General features: G+C 40.8%; 2 protein-coding genes and 1 long non-coding RNA gene across 3 annotated transcripts in view; 2 read left to right on the top strand and 1 right to left on the bottom strand.

Annotated features, from left to right (window-relative positions):
• TF (transferrin) overlaps positions 1-1,465 on the top strand; it is a 25,586-nt gene extending 24,121 nt beyond the window's left edge. The window contains exon 17 of the mRNA XM_072792680.1: positions 1,267-1,465. Coding sequence (XP_072648781.1) covers positions 1,267-1,301 — 35 coding nt within the window. The 3' untranslated portion in view covers positions 1,302-1,465. The remainder of the gene's footprint in view (positions 1-1,266) is intronic.
• Positions 1,103-5,225, bottom strand: LOC140614002 (uncharacterized). The gene is made up of 2 exons (XR_012014910.1): positions 4,993-5,225; positions 1,103-1,418 (listed from the first exon to the last, which is right to left on the bottom strand). It is a non-coding gene; the product is annotated as an uncharacterized lncRNA (long non-coding RNA).
• SRPRB (SRP receptor subunit beta) overlaps positions 5,148-16,307 on the top strand; it is a 24,796-nt gene continuing 13,636 nt past the window's right edge. The window contains exons 1-4 of the mRNA XM_072792681.1: positions 5,148-5,370; positions 6,868-6,962; positions 7,769-7,846; positions 11,380-11,462. Of these exons, the coding sequence (XP_072648782.1) occupies positions 5,217-5,370; positions 6,868-6,962; positions 7,769-7,846; positions 11,380-11,462 (410 nt within the window). The 5' untranslated portion in view covers positions 5,148-5,216. The remainder of the gene's footprint in view (positions 5,371-6,867; positions 6,963-7,768; positions 7,847-11,379; positions 11,463-16,307) is intronic.

Genomic DNA, 16,307 nt, shown 5'->3' with positions numbered 1-16,307 from the left:
AAGCTACCAAGCAACAAGGGAGGCAAGGAGCAAGCAGTTCTGGGTGGTGGGCAAAGAGGAGTGGGCTGTGGCCCTCTGGGGATGAACAATGGAAATGGGCAAGATGAGATGATAAGAGAACACTGTAATCAAGAAAGTGTAAAAGGCTACTTGTACGGGCAGATGATAAGATGGACACACGCTCAGGGCACTAAGGTCATGAACTGTCCCGACATGAATAATTCCATGTTATTACTAAGAAAAGGAAGAGGTTGTATGTGTCCATGCCCATGTGCAGTAAACTCATTTTTATACAGAGCTGCATCAGCCAATACAGTAGCCTCTAATTACCTAAGTCAATTTAAGTTTAAATTAATTAAAATTAAACAAAATTAAAAATCTAGTTCCTCAGCCACACCAGCCACAATTCATGTAGCTCCAGACAGGTGAGCAGACAAAACACTTCCACCATTGCAGAAGGTTCTTTTACACAGCGCTACTCTTGCGAGCTTGAACAATGACAAGTTTTATAACCATAAAGTTGCTGTACGTACTGCTCATCCAGAACACCAGTTTTCTAAGCATTACAGTACAATAAAATACATTTTTGCACTATAATTATGTTGGACATCATCTAATCACGTGAAGTCATTTGGAAGATGTGAGAAAAGAACATGTGATGGAGGGAAGTTATGCTCTAAGTTTTGTGTGCATGTAAGTGAGCCATGGTCCTTAAAATACTGATTCCCAGGCTGGGGAATATTGATTTAGCAAGTCTGTACCAGGGTCCCTTAATTCCAATGTAAGGAACGTGCTTATCCACAGTCACTGCTGTGAGCACCTAGGTTACAGTCACCTACCCTACATCCTCCATAAGGGGAGAAAGCCTGGCTCTGCATTCTCTGCTCCTTTTCCAGATCCTAGCATGGAAAGTGGCATGTTCTGGGTGCTTGTATTAGTTCCTCACCTGTCTAAGGGGATCAGAGAGGACAGTCCTACCAGGCTCCTCCCAGCTATATGGATTTAGATGTGGGAGCTCTGCCTATGAGACACAAGGTGGGGGATGATGCAGGGCAGGGAAACCATGTTTGGTATACAGTACTACCCAGAAAGACACAGGAGCTGTACAGGCAAGTGGAGAAGGCCACTGAGAGAAGGGCCTGGTCCACCCATCAGATCCCAATGGGTCTGAGTGCTTTTATTATCAGGCTTAACTATTCATTCATTCAACAGAAAATAAATATAGGTAGATTTTTGACTGTCCTACTTCTCTTCTCTGTCCCACAGAACTCCTGGAGGCCTGCACTTTCCATACATCTTAAAATCCAAGAGGCGGAGACACACCAGATGGTGATGGGAGCTCACGTGACCCATAAGTTCCCTCGGGGCCTCACTGGCCTGGGTGGTTTGTCTGGTTTCACAGTTCAGCGGTGGAACCTCTGTAGAACATTAAATAAACATTATTATTGGTGTTATCTTTTAAAAACGTCATTGTTTTCTAAATGTTTGGCCTGAAAGGATTTTTTTAAAAATACGATCTGACTAAAGACTTGTGCATCTGAACCTTTCCTTCAGAGCTCAATGTTCAACTGACCTCTTTCACAGCTTTGGTCATGGTGCCACAGCCACCCTGGGTACAGTTCAAGTAGGAATTCTTTCTGAAAAGTGTCTGCATGATCATCATAATAGAATCAAGTGTATGTGGCTCTGTGTGTGTGTGTGTTGCTGGGGAAGAGGCAGGAAGGAGGATGCTGAGTGAGTTACTGAGATGGAGTGTTCAAGGAGTACAGAAAAAGAATACAGAAGACTTACATATTTTACCAATATTTTAAATTAATTTCATCAGGTATACTTGAGTCAGGTCCTGATTCTAGGGGGTTGGAAAAATGAACCACTGGAACATCTGAAAATTATTGCTTTACCCTGATTCCCACAGTAGTCACTGCCCTGTCTCCTCTCCTTCTTCTGAAAGATGGAGGCTCACTCTTTCCATGCCTTACTTATTAATGGCTGAGCACACAGAAACCAGTTTTCTGCTCCACTCAATTCCCTGAAGCTACCCTGGCCAAAGTCACTTCCCATCTGCCAACTGTGAAAATTTTATTTTATTTATTTTTATTCTTTTTTTTTTTTTGAAAGACTTTATTTATTCATTCATGAAAGACACCGAGAGAGAGGCAGAAACACAGGCAGAGGGAGAAGCAGGTTCCCTGCAGGAAGCCTAATGTGGGACTAGATCCCAGGACTCCAGGATCACGCCCTTAGCCAAAGGCAGATGCTCAACTGCTGAGCCACCCAGGCGTCCCCCAACTGTGAAAATTTTAGTTTTAATTGTAATTCTCTCATTCCTGAGTCTGTTTACTGCACTTGATAGGGCTGATCATTCACCAATCATGTGACTGGTGTCCCTGGGTCTGAGATTGTGTCTACTGTACTTTGGAGCTACTGGGAATAGAAGATGGAAAAAAGTGTCTGGTGAATGAGACATTTTAATTAATGCAAGAGAGGAAAAATTGTCACTACATTTATTTCATTGTAACTCTCCACTTGCTATTTGAATGAAGGAGAGAACACTTTCAGTAAGCAGCAGTCAATATCTGCCTTCCCTTCCTCTGGGCTCACCTCCTGGAAGTGTGTGTTGGTGGAGATGTGAAAGGATAGGAAGCAGCTGATCTTCTCCTGCTCTCATTCCTGAGAATGGCACCACTTTCTCACTTGAGTGTGGAAGGTGTGCACATTTCTCCTGCCTTTACCCAGGAAACCTATTGAAAAAAAAAAGTCTGTCTCTTGTTAAAACCTTTCATCATTCCCAAACTTTACCACCATGGCAGAACTTTCTCATTCACATAGCTCTGACTAAAAATTCGTATACAGTTGGGGCAGTTATGGTAGGTGTTTTCCTGTTTGGCCCTTCTTCCTTCCCTGAATTTTTAGCTCCTAGCAGAGGAATCAATGGTTATTAGAAAGGAGTGATGTGTATGCCTGTGTGTACATGCGCTGGGTGATGGATACAGAGCAGGGGCCAGGACCTTAAGAAAGAAAGAAAGAGAGAATATGGTAAAATTACTGTCAGTTCTGATCATTTTAATTGACAATGCTAATTTAAAATAAAGTAGTTGACACTAATAAAAATAAAATAAAATAAAATAAAATAAAATAAAATAAAATAAAAATAAAAGTAGTTGGTTAACCCTCTTTAACCTCACCTCCTAAACATCCTTTCTTAATCTGGACTCCCTATTGCCTACATTTATCGATGAAAGGCCAGGAAAATGAATTGTACTATGTTAGAGCATACAGTTAAGCATAAAAAAGCCCAACTGCCTGGGCTTAATGGATAAGTTACCTCAGTTTGCCTCTGCAAAATTGGAATAATAGGTGAAGATTATGCAAAGTTATAAATTAAAATTATTTAAAACAGTGCCTGGTATCAACAAGCACTCATTAATGTTAGCGATTATCCTCACTATTTACCCTCCCTTCCATCTACCAGCCTTGCTTCCATACCCGTGCCCCACCCTTACCTCACCGTTCCTTCTGAGCTCACTTGTCATTCAAGCCCTCATCACGGGAGCCCCTTTGAAACAAGAGATGTTGCTGACCACTTCCAGGACACGTTTTACTCCTGCATCACCGACTCTTCCTTTTTAGGTATCTTTGTGGGTTTCTTCCTCCTCACTTTTCATTCTGTCCCTGATTTTAATGACCACTTATCTATGTCTGAAACTCAGATGAAAATATAGTGCCTATTGCTGAAGCTTTACATTTGTTTACTCTATCGCCTGCTTAATATAAGATTTTAGAACTCCTAGAGGCACCTGAAACTCACTATACAGAAGAGAGAGGTTTTCATTCTGGTTATGCCCTCAGCCCCAAAGTCCCTCCCTAATTCACTTTATGAACTTTGATCTTTTCAGGACTCCACACCAGCTGCTTCAGATGCAGGCTTGATAACTCTCTATCTGAACTCAGCATATCCAATTAGTCACCGCATCCTATACGTTTTCCTCCTACATATCTTTCAAATCTGTGGCCTCCTTTCCACTACTACCTCTGTTCCTGGTTCACACCCCGTGCATTTTTTGCCAAAACACTGCAACAACCCCCAGCTGGCCTCCCTACCTTAGTCTTTCTCCAATCACAGTTCTCTATCTGCCAGTCATCTATGTTACCCCCAACTGAAACTTCTTATCCCATTCTGGATTTTATATATATATATAATCTGGATAAAGTCTAGGTTCCTTAGCATAGCACAAAATCCCTTCAGGTCGTTCCTGCCAACCTTTCCTGCTTCATCTCTTGCCACTTCTGCGGAAAGGACACCAGTTTCGTGACAGGCTGCAACTCTGCAGTCCCTAGGCAGGCCACTTCGGGCTCCCTAGGGTGTTTTATTTGGGTGATAAGTTGTTGGGTGTTTTTGTTTGTTTTTCATTACTTGCCGAAATTTGAAAAGGGGAACATTTCCCTTTCTGGCTTCTTTGCGAAAACTGGAAGGACTGGCTACTTTGGTCTCACCTACGTGCCTGGCATAGCGGGGGCTGTCCACTCCAGGCAGGAATGACAGCTGCAGTTTTCAACACCACTACCCCGCGCACTGATTTTCCCAGCTGCTCCCGTCAATGTCAAAAATCTCAGCTGCAGCCCTGGATTTACACCGAATTGCTCGTTTTCTGCTACTCAGGCGCTCTTTGTCCTTTTGCACCTGCAGAGGCTCACCCATCATCCCTCGTGGCCTCAGCTCCCGTCATTTTCCTCCAGGAGCTGGTCTCTGAACCTATGATGGGTACTAAGCGTCCCTTTCTGTATCCCCGTATCGCATCATACATCCTCTGTCACACCCCACGCCGGATTGCACTCAGATGAAATGTTTGTGTAATGCCTGAGTTCCTCGCAAGACTCCCCTCTCTAAGGGGGCGACTGGAAAGCCTCCGTGAAGATTTCTCAAGCCATTCATTTTATGCATCCATCATTCCGTCAACACCCATGAAGAGGGCGGCGACATTTAACTCCTACCTTAAGGGATAAGCGTGTCACTCGTGAAATACCGTGCAACGCCGCTCGCTCGGCGGACAGCATCCCAGAGCATCGCCACTGCCTTCGGGACCTCCCGGAACCCCGCCCCTGAAGGAGGAAATACAACGTGGGAACTACAACTCCCGTGATGCTCCGCTTCGGGCGCCTGCGCAGAGTCCAGGGCCACGTCGCTCTCGCGGCGCTGGAGACCACGCATCTCAGCCATGGCTGCCGCGGAGTCCCGGCGGATGGGGGACGGTGGTGGTGTGGGGGGAGCCTTCCAGCCCTACCTAGACTCCTTGCGGCAGGAGCTGCAGCAGAGGGACCCGACGTTGCTGTCAGTCGTGGTGGCGGTTCTGGCGGTGCTGCTGACGCTGGGTAAACAGGCGGCCGGTGGTTTGGGCGGGTGTAGGCAGGCGCAGTTCCGGGCTTGGACCGGCTCGTGGAGACCGCGGACGCCGGGCGGAGACTCGCCGCTTCACATCTACCTGCCTTGCTGCCTGCAGCCGCGGGAGTAGCGCTGCAATAAAGAGGCTCTCCTGCGGACCTTGGAGTGACGTCCTGGTCCTTGGGGGCGCGGGTTACTTTTCCTTTTTCTGCCCCTGCTACGCCTGGAGCGCGCGGTCCTCCCCTGACCCCCCTCCCCTCCCCCCCCCTTTTCTTTGCTCTTTCTACCTAGACTCGCAGGTCTTTAACTCCAAGTTTGCTTCCTGGGCGCTGCGGATACACAGTGCATAAGACAAGATTGCGCTTGAGGAGTCCACAGTCGGGGGGTGGGGGTGCAGACACAGCAGGGTTGACAGTTGATAGTGGCTGGCACTCCGTGAAGGGCCTAATGACCGAGTAGGCGGCCAGACTCGAGCCGAGCCGAGCCAGAGGGAAGGACGGTGATAAATAGGCTCCACGTTAGAAGCCTGGGGGCACAACACCCCCACGTTTATGGGGAATCCAAGAACCAGCCCTCCATTCACTCAGCACATACCTTCCCGCTGGGAACACTAACAACGGTAATGATTATAACGGCGGCAAAAATACCAGGGAAGTTCCAGCCGAATGAGGGGTTCTGTGAGAGGCTTCTGTTAATTTCTCTACCCCGACCATTCAGGCATACTATTGATGATCAAGGCATATATATTATATATATATATAATTTTTTTTTGAGTCATTAACTTTGTCACTCTTTATAGACCTTGGTCCACTTCCACATGAAAAGTAGGGAGCATCTGCTTCCGCTTAATATCCTAGAGAATGACAAACCATTAATAGTAACTTACACAGGGGGAAAAGTTATTAAAATAAAGGTTTTATAGTCAAGCACCAAGATGTCCCCCAAATACTGGGCTTTTGGGTGTCTAATGACAGGTATCTATAACTCCAGTTTCTTTTTAGATCAACATAGTGTTTTTAATATGCACCCTACGATTTAGATCATCAAACGTTCAGAAGAGGTTAAAAAACCAGCTACCCTCTGTGAATCAGATGCGGTTGTCAATCTCCTGTTTAGGGCTACTTGAAGGTTAAAAAACCTTCTATCTTGTTTCAGAGATGTTTACATCAAGAGTAAGACATTTACAAATGGTTCATAGTATAGAACAGCCCAAATGTCATTTTCACCTGTCCTGTGTAAGGAAGTTAAGCGCTCCTAAGTTTGTCTAATAAAAATTCTTTTAGAGTGAATTACGGTATTGATGGGAATTGATTTGTGTGATATAGATTCCATAATATGCTCAAATATGATATAACCATTTAATATAATTTCATTCCATTTAATGTTTGGAAATGTGCACTGAAATAAATGTAAAACATTTAGAATAGCTTGTGTTATTTATGTTGGGGAAAAAGGCATAATTTTGGTCGTTTCTCTCTATTCCACAGTGTTCTGGAAGTTCATCCGGAGCAGAAGGAGCAGTCAAAGAGCTGTTCTTCTTGTTGGCCTCTGCAACTCTGGGAAAACATTACTGTTTGTCAGGGTAAATGCTTTGATTTACACCTCTTCTAAAGTTGATGGGAAATGTTAGGCCATCCCATTATCCCTGCGAAGTCATAGTTCATTTTGGAAAAGGGAGCTGATGCTCACAATTTGGGGAGTTAAATTTTTTTTTTAAAGATTTTATTTATTTATTCATGAGAGATAGAGAGAGGCAGAGACATGAGCAGAGGGAGAAGCAGGCTCCCAGTGGGGAGCCTGACGCAGGATTCCATCCCAGGACCCTGGAATCACAACTGAGCCAAAGGCAGACAGATGCTCTACCACTAAGCCATCCAGGCATCCCTGGGGAGTTAATTCTTGACTCACTTGAAGACTTGAAAAACTTGAAAAGACTCTTGAAAAATTTGTGAACTGGAATTTCTTGACCTTTTCTATTTTCTTGCACCTGCCAGATACTGTTATTTAGTCCTTATCCCGTTTTGGGGGCAGTTTTATGAACTACCTTTTATTCTTCCTTTTGAGAGGATAAATTACTTCCCTTCCACTACAGAAATATAATTTATAATGATTTGTGATAATTAAAAATATTTGTAGAAGTTTGGTAAATTTGGCCACCAAACCATTTGAAACTAGGTTTTTTTTTTTTTTTCATTGTGGAAAGGGGAATGAAGATGCAATGAATCAGATTTTTCTACAAGGAAAAAAAACAATATAGTCTTTTTCAGTTGTTGCAAGCAACATTCATTTATTTGACCTGGCCCATTGGAGAGTTAGAATAAAATTGCTCTCTTTAGATTTGCTATTTATGTATTTACTCTGATCTCCTTTATATTGTTTTTTTTACAGTTGTTAACTGGCCTTTATAGGGACACTCAGACTTCTATCACCGACAGCTCTGCTATGTACAGGGTCAACAATACCAGGGTAAGGGGTTCATGGAATGTTGGGAATCTGAGAATTTTACTTTACTTTGGTGTTTCATGAAAGACATTTGTAGGATAAATTAGTCTAAGGGTGTAGGTACCATTCATAGCTTATTTTTATGGATAATAGAATCCATGTGACAAATTCTGCTTTTGGCCATCCAAGCAGCAGATGTAATCATGCCATCCTGTTTTGTTGTACTTCATGCACACAGATGTTACATTACATTTTACTAGTTTTTGTTTCTATGTCTTTCCAACTTTACCATGAGTTCTAGAGGGTGAGCATTAAGCCTTTCTTATATTTTGCATAGGTAATATATGTATATGGAACGAAAATTCAAAAGGTTAAGAAGAATATTCAGTGAAAATTTTGCCTTTCCTGTCCCTACTAGGTCTTCTCCTTAGAGGCAATAACTTAACCATTTTCCTGTGTACCCTTCAGATAGTCTGTGCATATGCAAACATATCTGTGTATCTGTTAAATTTTTTTAAGATTTTATTTTTAAGTAATCTCTTCATGCAGCATGAGGCTCAGTCCCACAACCGGGAGAGCAGAAGTCCTGTGTTCCATCAGCTGAACCAGCCAGGCACCCCAGTTTTTTGTTGTTGTTGTTGTTGTTTTTTTTAATGTTTCCTTTGCCCACTGTTTTTGTTTTTTTAAAGATTTGTTTATTTATTAGAGAGAGAGAGACCATGTGCACAGGCCAGGAGAGGGGTAGGGGGAGAGACAGAGTCTTCAGACTCCCTGCGAGCACAGCATTGAGCCTGACCTGTGGCTCCATCCCAGGACCCTGAGATCAGGACCTGAGCTGAAACCAAGAGTTGGGTGCTCAATCCACTGAGCCACCCAAGTGCCCCATGTTTTCTTTTGTTTTTTAACAGTATGACTGGTAGAGTTGAATTGTTTTGTTTTTCCCTCATTTGTACACATAGTACACCCTGATTGATTTGTGAACTACATAGTATTCCATTATGTGACTGTACCATTCAATTAAGTTCTTATTTAATTAGAGCTCTATTAACAAACATTTAGTTTGTTAAAATCTTTTGGTTATACATTGTTGTGGTGAATATCTTAAAGAGCATGCATGTGACATTTGAGATACCAGTTAGGAATCACCAGAAGGACATTTTATGTACCTATGTAGCTCCAGAATGTGGATAGTGACTGCTAAGTCAATTATAATGCAAAATAAGTATTTGATGAGTGGAAGAAAGGGTGGGGGCTGGTTGAGGGGTGGATGTATAGAGAGATGAATGAAAATAGTTATCTTAGAGAGCTTTTCTCCTTTTCTTTGCCTCCTGCCCCCTTTTCTGGTGCCTCCAGAATTAAATATTGTAAACAGAGATAAAGAGACATTCTTCTAAATGTCTTACAAATACTTTTTGCTTTTTTCAATAATGTGCTCTTTCTAGCCCAGTCCTTTTTTTTATTATTATTTTTTAAAGATTTTATTTATTTATTCATGAGAGAGAGGGAGAGAGAGAGGCAGAGACACAGGCAGAGGGAGAAGCAAGCTCCATGCAGGGTCCGGGTCTCCAGGATCAGGCCCTAGCCCAGTCTTTTTTAAACTCCCAAGATTTTAGGTTTTGGAGGTTCAGGTTTGAGAGATCTTTAATTCTTGAGGGACTTGTGCCAGATTTTTTTAAGTGGGATATTCCAGGGTATACTTTAGACCTGGATATTCCAGGGTATACTTGGCTCTGTGTGACTATTGAGCACCTGAAATGTGACTAGTCCAAATTGAGGGGTGCTAGAAGTGTAAAGTATACAACAGATCTTGAACTTGGAATGAAAAGTAAAATACCAACCATTTCTTGATTTTTTAAAAAAATTTATTTATTCATGAGCGAGAGAGAGAGAGAGAGAGAGAGGCAGAGACACAGGCAGAGGGAGAAGCAGGCTCCATGCAGGGAACCTGATGTGGGACTCGATCCCAGGACTCCAGGATCATGACCTGAGCTGAAGGCGAACCCTCAATCGCTGAGCCACCCAAGCGTCCCCTTGACATTTTTTTTTACTTGTTAAAAACATTTCTTAGATATATTGGGTTAAATCATATATATTATTAATTTAACTTTATATCTTTTTACTTTTTTAATATGGCTTTTGGAAAACTTTACATATGAGACTTGCATATTTTTATTGAAGATGTAGGGGCGCCTGGGTGGCTCAGCTCGGTTAAGGAGCTGACTCTTGATTTTGGCTCAGGTCATGATCTCAGAGTTATGAGATCAAGCCCTGCATAGGGCTCTGTGCTAGGCATGGAGCCTGCTTGAGATTGTCTTTACCTCTCCCTCTGCCCCCATTCCATGTATGCTCTCTCTAAAAAAAAAAAGAGAGAGAGAGAAAAATGTAGAACATTCCTCCCTTTTTAAACTCCTCCCACCTTCCCACCCTCCTATGTTTTAGATCTAGTCTCTCTCAAGTTAGTAATGTATCTATTAATGTGTCTTTTTAAATTCCTTATAGTGGTGTACTGCTGATTATGAAATACGGTAATCGATCCTAACCTGAAATCCCCAGACTCTTACCAGTGTGGTTTTTTCTTTAAAAGCTAGCATACATCTTTGTTTGTTTGTTTTGCATACATCATATTTTTGCCCATAAAAGACTATGCAGACTCAGTGACAGGTCATAATGAATCCAGTTGTAATTATGTCAGATCCGTGCATATTGCTGACTTGCTCCTGCTGAACAGTGGTTAGGGCTGGCTATGGATAAGGTAGAAAATCGGGAACACGTTCAAGGGTCTGATAAACTTACTAGAATTATACCAGAGAGTCTTACTGAGCATAGCCATATCCAGATTGACTCTGAGATTAAGGAAGAAGGCCTGGAATGAACAGCACTTAAGTGGGTGCTTAGTGAGTCAGCTCAGAATGGGCACATTGCCTCCCTGTTTCAGTGATTGACACAAAATATTGACAGTTGGAACAAATAAACAGTATGTCTAGTTGACAAATATTTAAAAAATTATAGTAGACACGTAAAGGAATGTTTTGTTGTTAACAAAGATTGGGGGGTCCCTGTAATGATAACATGCTATATGATAAAGTGTAGATCTCCAATTACATTATTTAGTTTGTGAATGTTCACTACTATTTTCACATTCACATGTTTTTGTTTTTATTCATACTAGTATATTTCCCCAACCTCAGATGGATCTTACTTCTCTGACTCCCCCAGACAGGGTCAGGTTTTTTATGTACCCTCAGAACACTTATCAAAGTTGTAATTTTACATTTATTTGTAATTTTACATTGTGTTGATCTTTCTGATTATATTATAAACCCTGTTGGAACAGGGATCATGTCTGTTTTTGCTCACTGTTAAATCCCAGGAGCCCCTACTAGTGATTTATAAATAGAAGATGCTGTGTGAACATTTATTTGATTGATTAATTAATTATGGTGAACATTTTTTTGATTATGGACACTCTTGTACCTGAAATCTCATATGAAAAGTTCATGTTGTGAACGTGAATAAGGACCAAAACATTTATTTAATGTCATTACTGTCATCTGTAGGCCACTAGCCTGACTTTGATTGATCTCCCTGGCCATGAGAGCTTGAGACTTCAGTTCCTAGAGCGTTTTAAGGCTTCAGCCAGGTAAGTAGGATTTGGTGTCAACTTGCCTGAATCTGTATATCAAGGCCACTCATGCTTGCAGTGGTGGTATTCAGGAGGCAGCCTGGTGCCCTATAGGGAAAAGAGCATGGATCCTGAGGTCAACCAGTTCTGGGTTGCAAGCCCACCTTTACTAGGATTTTATGGAGATTATATGAGATAACATTTGAAAGTGTTTCTCAAGAGTGTTCAGAAAGTGTTAACCGTAACCATCTTAGTAAAGTTTTCGTTTTCTTTGAGTACAAATTTTAATAATGTGTAGAACTTTTAAAATCCAAAACAGGAATTTGAAAGCCAGGTGAAATCTTAGAAGTTATTTAAATTCAACATTATATATTTCTGTTCTTAAATTACCTAAATTTAGTGCCTCAAAAGAACAGAACAATATTTTCATATTTCTTTTAGTATTGTTCTAATGTTACTGTTATTTAAAATTCTGGTGCTGCAGTTGAAAATGCTTGATTCTTGTTTTGTCTCTCCCCTTTCTTTCTTTCTTTTTTTTTTTTTTTTTAAGATTTCTTATTTATTTAATCATGAGACATACAGAAAGAGAGGCAGAGGCACAGGCAGAGGGAGAGGCAGGCTCCATGCAGGGAGCCCAACACAGGACCTGATCCCGGGTCTCCAGGATCACGCCCTGGGCTGAAGGCAGTGCTAAACCGCTGAGCCACCCGGGCTGCCCTTGTTTTGTCTCTAACACTGATATGAACTTAAGAGGAAAATCAGTATATCACATTTCATTGATTTTAAGACATTTTCATATCTGTGAAATTAGAATGCTAGTTATAGTTGTTTGTGTCATAGTTAAGTTGGCAATATTTTCCCTTTCTTAGTTGTATCTGAGATAATTGTCTTTTAATTGATGGAATCTTAGGTTTGATTAAATGAGGTACTTGTTTCTTTCCTTATTTAACTTATTTAAATTCAGTTAGTCAACAAATAGTGTATCGGGGGATACCTTGGTGGCTTAGAGGTTTAGCGCCACCTTTAGCCCAGGGCATGATCCTGGAGACCCGGGATCGAGTTCCACGTCAGGTTCCCTGCATGGGGCCTGCTTCTCCCTCTGCCTATGTCTCTGCCTCTCTCTATTTCTCTCTCTGTCTCTCATGAATAAATAAAATCTTAAAACAAAAAAACAAATAGTGTATCATTATGTAGCTATAGAGTTCAGTTATTCATCCACTGCATATAATACCCAGCGCTCATTACATCACATGCTCTCCTTAAAACCACAGTGAGATACAACCTCAGAATGGCTAAGATTAACAAGTCAGGAATCACCAAACATTGGCAAGAATGCAGAGAAAGTGGAACTCTCTTACACTCTTGGTGGAAGTGCAGGCTGGTAAAGCCATTCTGGAAGACAGTACAGAAGTTCCTCAAGAAGTTAAAAATAGAACTATCCTATGACCCAGCAATTGCACTACTAGGTATTTACCCAAAGAATATAAACATGATTCGAAGGGGCATCTACACCCCAATGTTTATAGTAGCAATGTCCACAATAGCCAAACTATGGAAAGAGCCCAGTTGTCTTTCCTTATTTTTGAAGAGGTCTTAACTTTTATTTTGTTGTTGCTTTCTTGCCCACGAGATGGGGGTGATGAGCAGTCTGTCTATTGTGTGGATTTTTTAAAAAAGTACAATATTTTTTAGAGCAGTTTTAGCTTCGTAGCAAACTTAAGCAACAGGTCCAAAGATTTCCTTTATTACTCCCCGCCCCACACAACATGGTTAGCCTTCCCTATTATAAGCATCCTTCACCAGAATGATTCCTTTGTTATAATTGATGAACCTACACTGACACACCATAATCATTCTGAATCTGTGTTTTACATTAGGATTCACTCTTGGTGTTGTACATTCTGCGGATTTGAACCAGTGTATAATGACATGTATTCAGAATTTATAGCATTAAACAATTTTCACTGTCCTAAAAATTCTGTGTTCTGCTAATTCATCCATTTGTTCCCTAACCCCTGACAACTATTCACCTTTTTATAGTCCTCATATTTTGCCTTTTTCAGAATGTCAAATAGTTGGAATCATATAATATGTAGCCTGTTAGACTGGCTTCTTTTACTTACTAATATGCATTCAAGTTACTTCCATATTTTTTCATTGTTTGATAGCTCATTTCTTTTTAGTGCTTAATGATATGTCTTTGGACGTACCACAGTTTATCCATTCACCTACTTAAGGACTTCTTGGTTGCTTCCAAGTTTTGGCAGTTCTGAAGAAAGCTGCTTTAAGCATCCACATGCAGGTTTTTGTGTGGACATGTTTTTGGGTGAATATCAAGGAGTGCAGTTGAGGACTCACATGGTAGGAATATGTTTAGTTTTGTGAGAAATTGCCAAACCGTCTTCCAAAGTGGCTGTACCATTTTGCATTCCCACCGTCAATAAGAGTTCCTCTTGCTCTGTATCCTCACCAGCATTTAGTGTTGTCCGTGTTCTGGATTTCAGGTGTTCTAATAGATATGCAGTGATAACTAACTGCCGTAAGTTGCATTTCCCTGATGACATTGACAGGATGTGGAACATCTCTTCATAGACATATTTGCTGTCTATAGATCTTGTTTGGTGAGGTGTCTGTAAAGATCTTTGACCCATTTTTTAATTGGGTTGTTTGTTTTTAAGAGTTCTTTATATATTTTGGATAACAGTTTGTTGTCAAATATATCTTTTGCAAATATTTTCTCCCAGTCTTTGGTTCATCTTCTCATTCTTTTGATGGTGACTCTTGTAGAGCAGAAATTTTTATCTTTAATAAAGTCTTACTTTATTGATTTTCTTTTTCATGGATTGTACCTTTAGTGTTGCATTTAAAAAAAATCATTGCCAGACCCAAGATATTTAGAATCTCTCCTGTGTTCTCTCTCAGGAGTTTTAAAATTTTGTGGTTAACATTTATGTGATACATTTTGATTTAATTTTTATGAAAAGGATATGGTCTGTATCTGTTTGTTATGTGTATTCATTTTTTTGCATGTGGATGTTTAGCCATTCTGGCATTATTTGAAAAGGCTATCTTTGTTCTGTTGTACAGATCTTACTCGATTTACGATGGGGTTACATCCTGATAAACCCATAGTAAGTTGAAAATATCTGAAGTTGAAAATGCATTTAATACACCTACCAAATATCATAACTTAGCTTATTAGCCTACCTTAAATGTGTTCAGAACACTTATATTAACCTACAGTTGGGCAAATTATCTAACACAAAGTCTATTTTATAATAAAGTGTTGAATATCTCTGTGTAATTTGTTGAATACTGTACTACAAGTAAAAACCAGAATAGTTCTGTGTATCAGTTGCTTACCCTCCTGACCCAGTGCCTGACTGGGAGTAGTGGCTTCTTCTGCTGCCCAGTATCATGAGCGATTTTACTGCATATTACTAGCCCAGGAAAAGATTAAAATTCAAAATCTGAGGTATTATAATTCAAAATCTATTGAATGTGTATTGCTTTTGCATTGTTGTAAAGTAAAGTTCTAAGTTGGTATTGTAAGTTGGGGACCATGTGTATTTGCCTTTCCTCCTTTGTCAAAGATCACCTAACTACATAGATAGGGGTCTCTTTCTGGACTTTATTCTGTTCTGCTCGTCTCTTTTTCCATCAGGACCATGCTGTCTTGTTCACTAAAGCTTCATACTAAGTTGGGCAGTGTCCTCCAGCTTTGCTCTTTAGTTTAGTGTTGGCTCTTCTGAGTCTTTTGCCTCTCTATATAAACTACAGAATCAGTTTTTCAACATCCACAGATTAAGTTGCTGAGGTTTTGATTGAATTTTATTGTAATCTATAGATCAAGTTGGGAAGAACTGATATTTTGAAGTTGTTTAGTCTTATCCATGATTGTGGATGGAATATTTCTGTTTATCTAGTTCTGCTTTGATTCTGTTGATGAGTTTTATAGTTTTCCTTATATAGTTCTTATACATATTTTATTAGATTTATATCAAAGTTTCATTTTTGGGGGGATGATAATATAAATGGTATTGTGTTTTTAATATTTTGTTGTTATAATTGCTGTTTTTTACTGCTGTAGGCTATGAAAGCCTCTCTCCAGAAAGGGCTCATATTTCCTTCTCCTGGGGGCCCTTGGGGTTCATTGAGTCTTGCCCCAGTTTTATATAAATCTTTCTGCATCATACACCATGAAAGAGTTTAAATTCATACCCACCCCCCATCTGTGCGGCACAGGAGGTCTGGTATTTCAGTTCCTCTTGGATTATTTTCCCATACCACCCTCCACTAGATTTTAAGGTGTAAGCTTTGTGCAGGGTGTTTACTTCCACAGCTGCATGTTGGCCATCGCACATTTCTGGCGATGAATGAGCATTCAGACCCTGGTCCCTACAGTCTGTTATCTGCTGTTTTTCCTGGATTGCTTTGCTTTAGCTTTGATACCTCTTTATTTCTGGCACATGAAGATTCTCACCGTTGCTGCCTTAGATTGGGCCCTGTTGGATCACTATGCTTCTAGTTTGATTACCCTCTTAGAATTATCTGTCTTTCATTCAGCACCAAAATTCTTTGTAACAGAAAAGTAAAAACTGTAGATGAGTGGGTCATTGCCCTTTGCTGCCTGACCCGGTTTCCTCCCTGTGTACCAGCCTACCTTGAGTTCTCTAGGCCATGTTGTCCCACTCCTTTGTGCTCGGCACATACTACTTTCCAGAGAGACTGTGTTCCAGTTGTTTGGCTAAAATCCAGCTCAGCTTGACATCCTCCTTTAAGTCCTCTTGACTTGTTCTCATGTGAATGGTCTTCCTCTTTGTTCCTGTTATAGCAGGTATATATGTCTGTTTTAGCATTTTA

Source organism: Canis lupus, chromosome 22, assembly GCF_048164855.1.
Source record: "Canis lupus baileyi chromosome 22, mCanLup2.hap1, whole genome shotgun sequence".
Lineage (NCBI taxonomy): Eukaryota > Metazoa > Chordata > Mammalia > Carnivora > Canidae > Canis > Canis lupus.
This window is presented reverse-complemented; position numbering and strand designations above follow the sequence as displayed.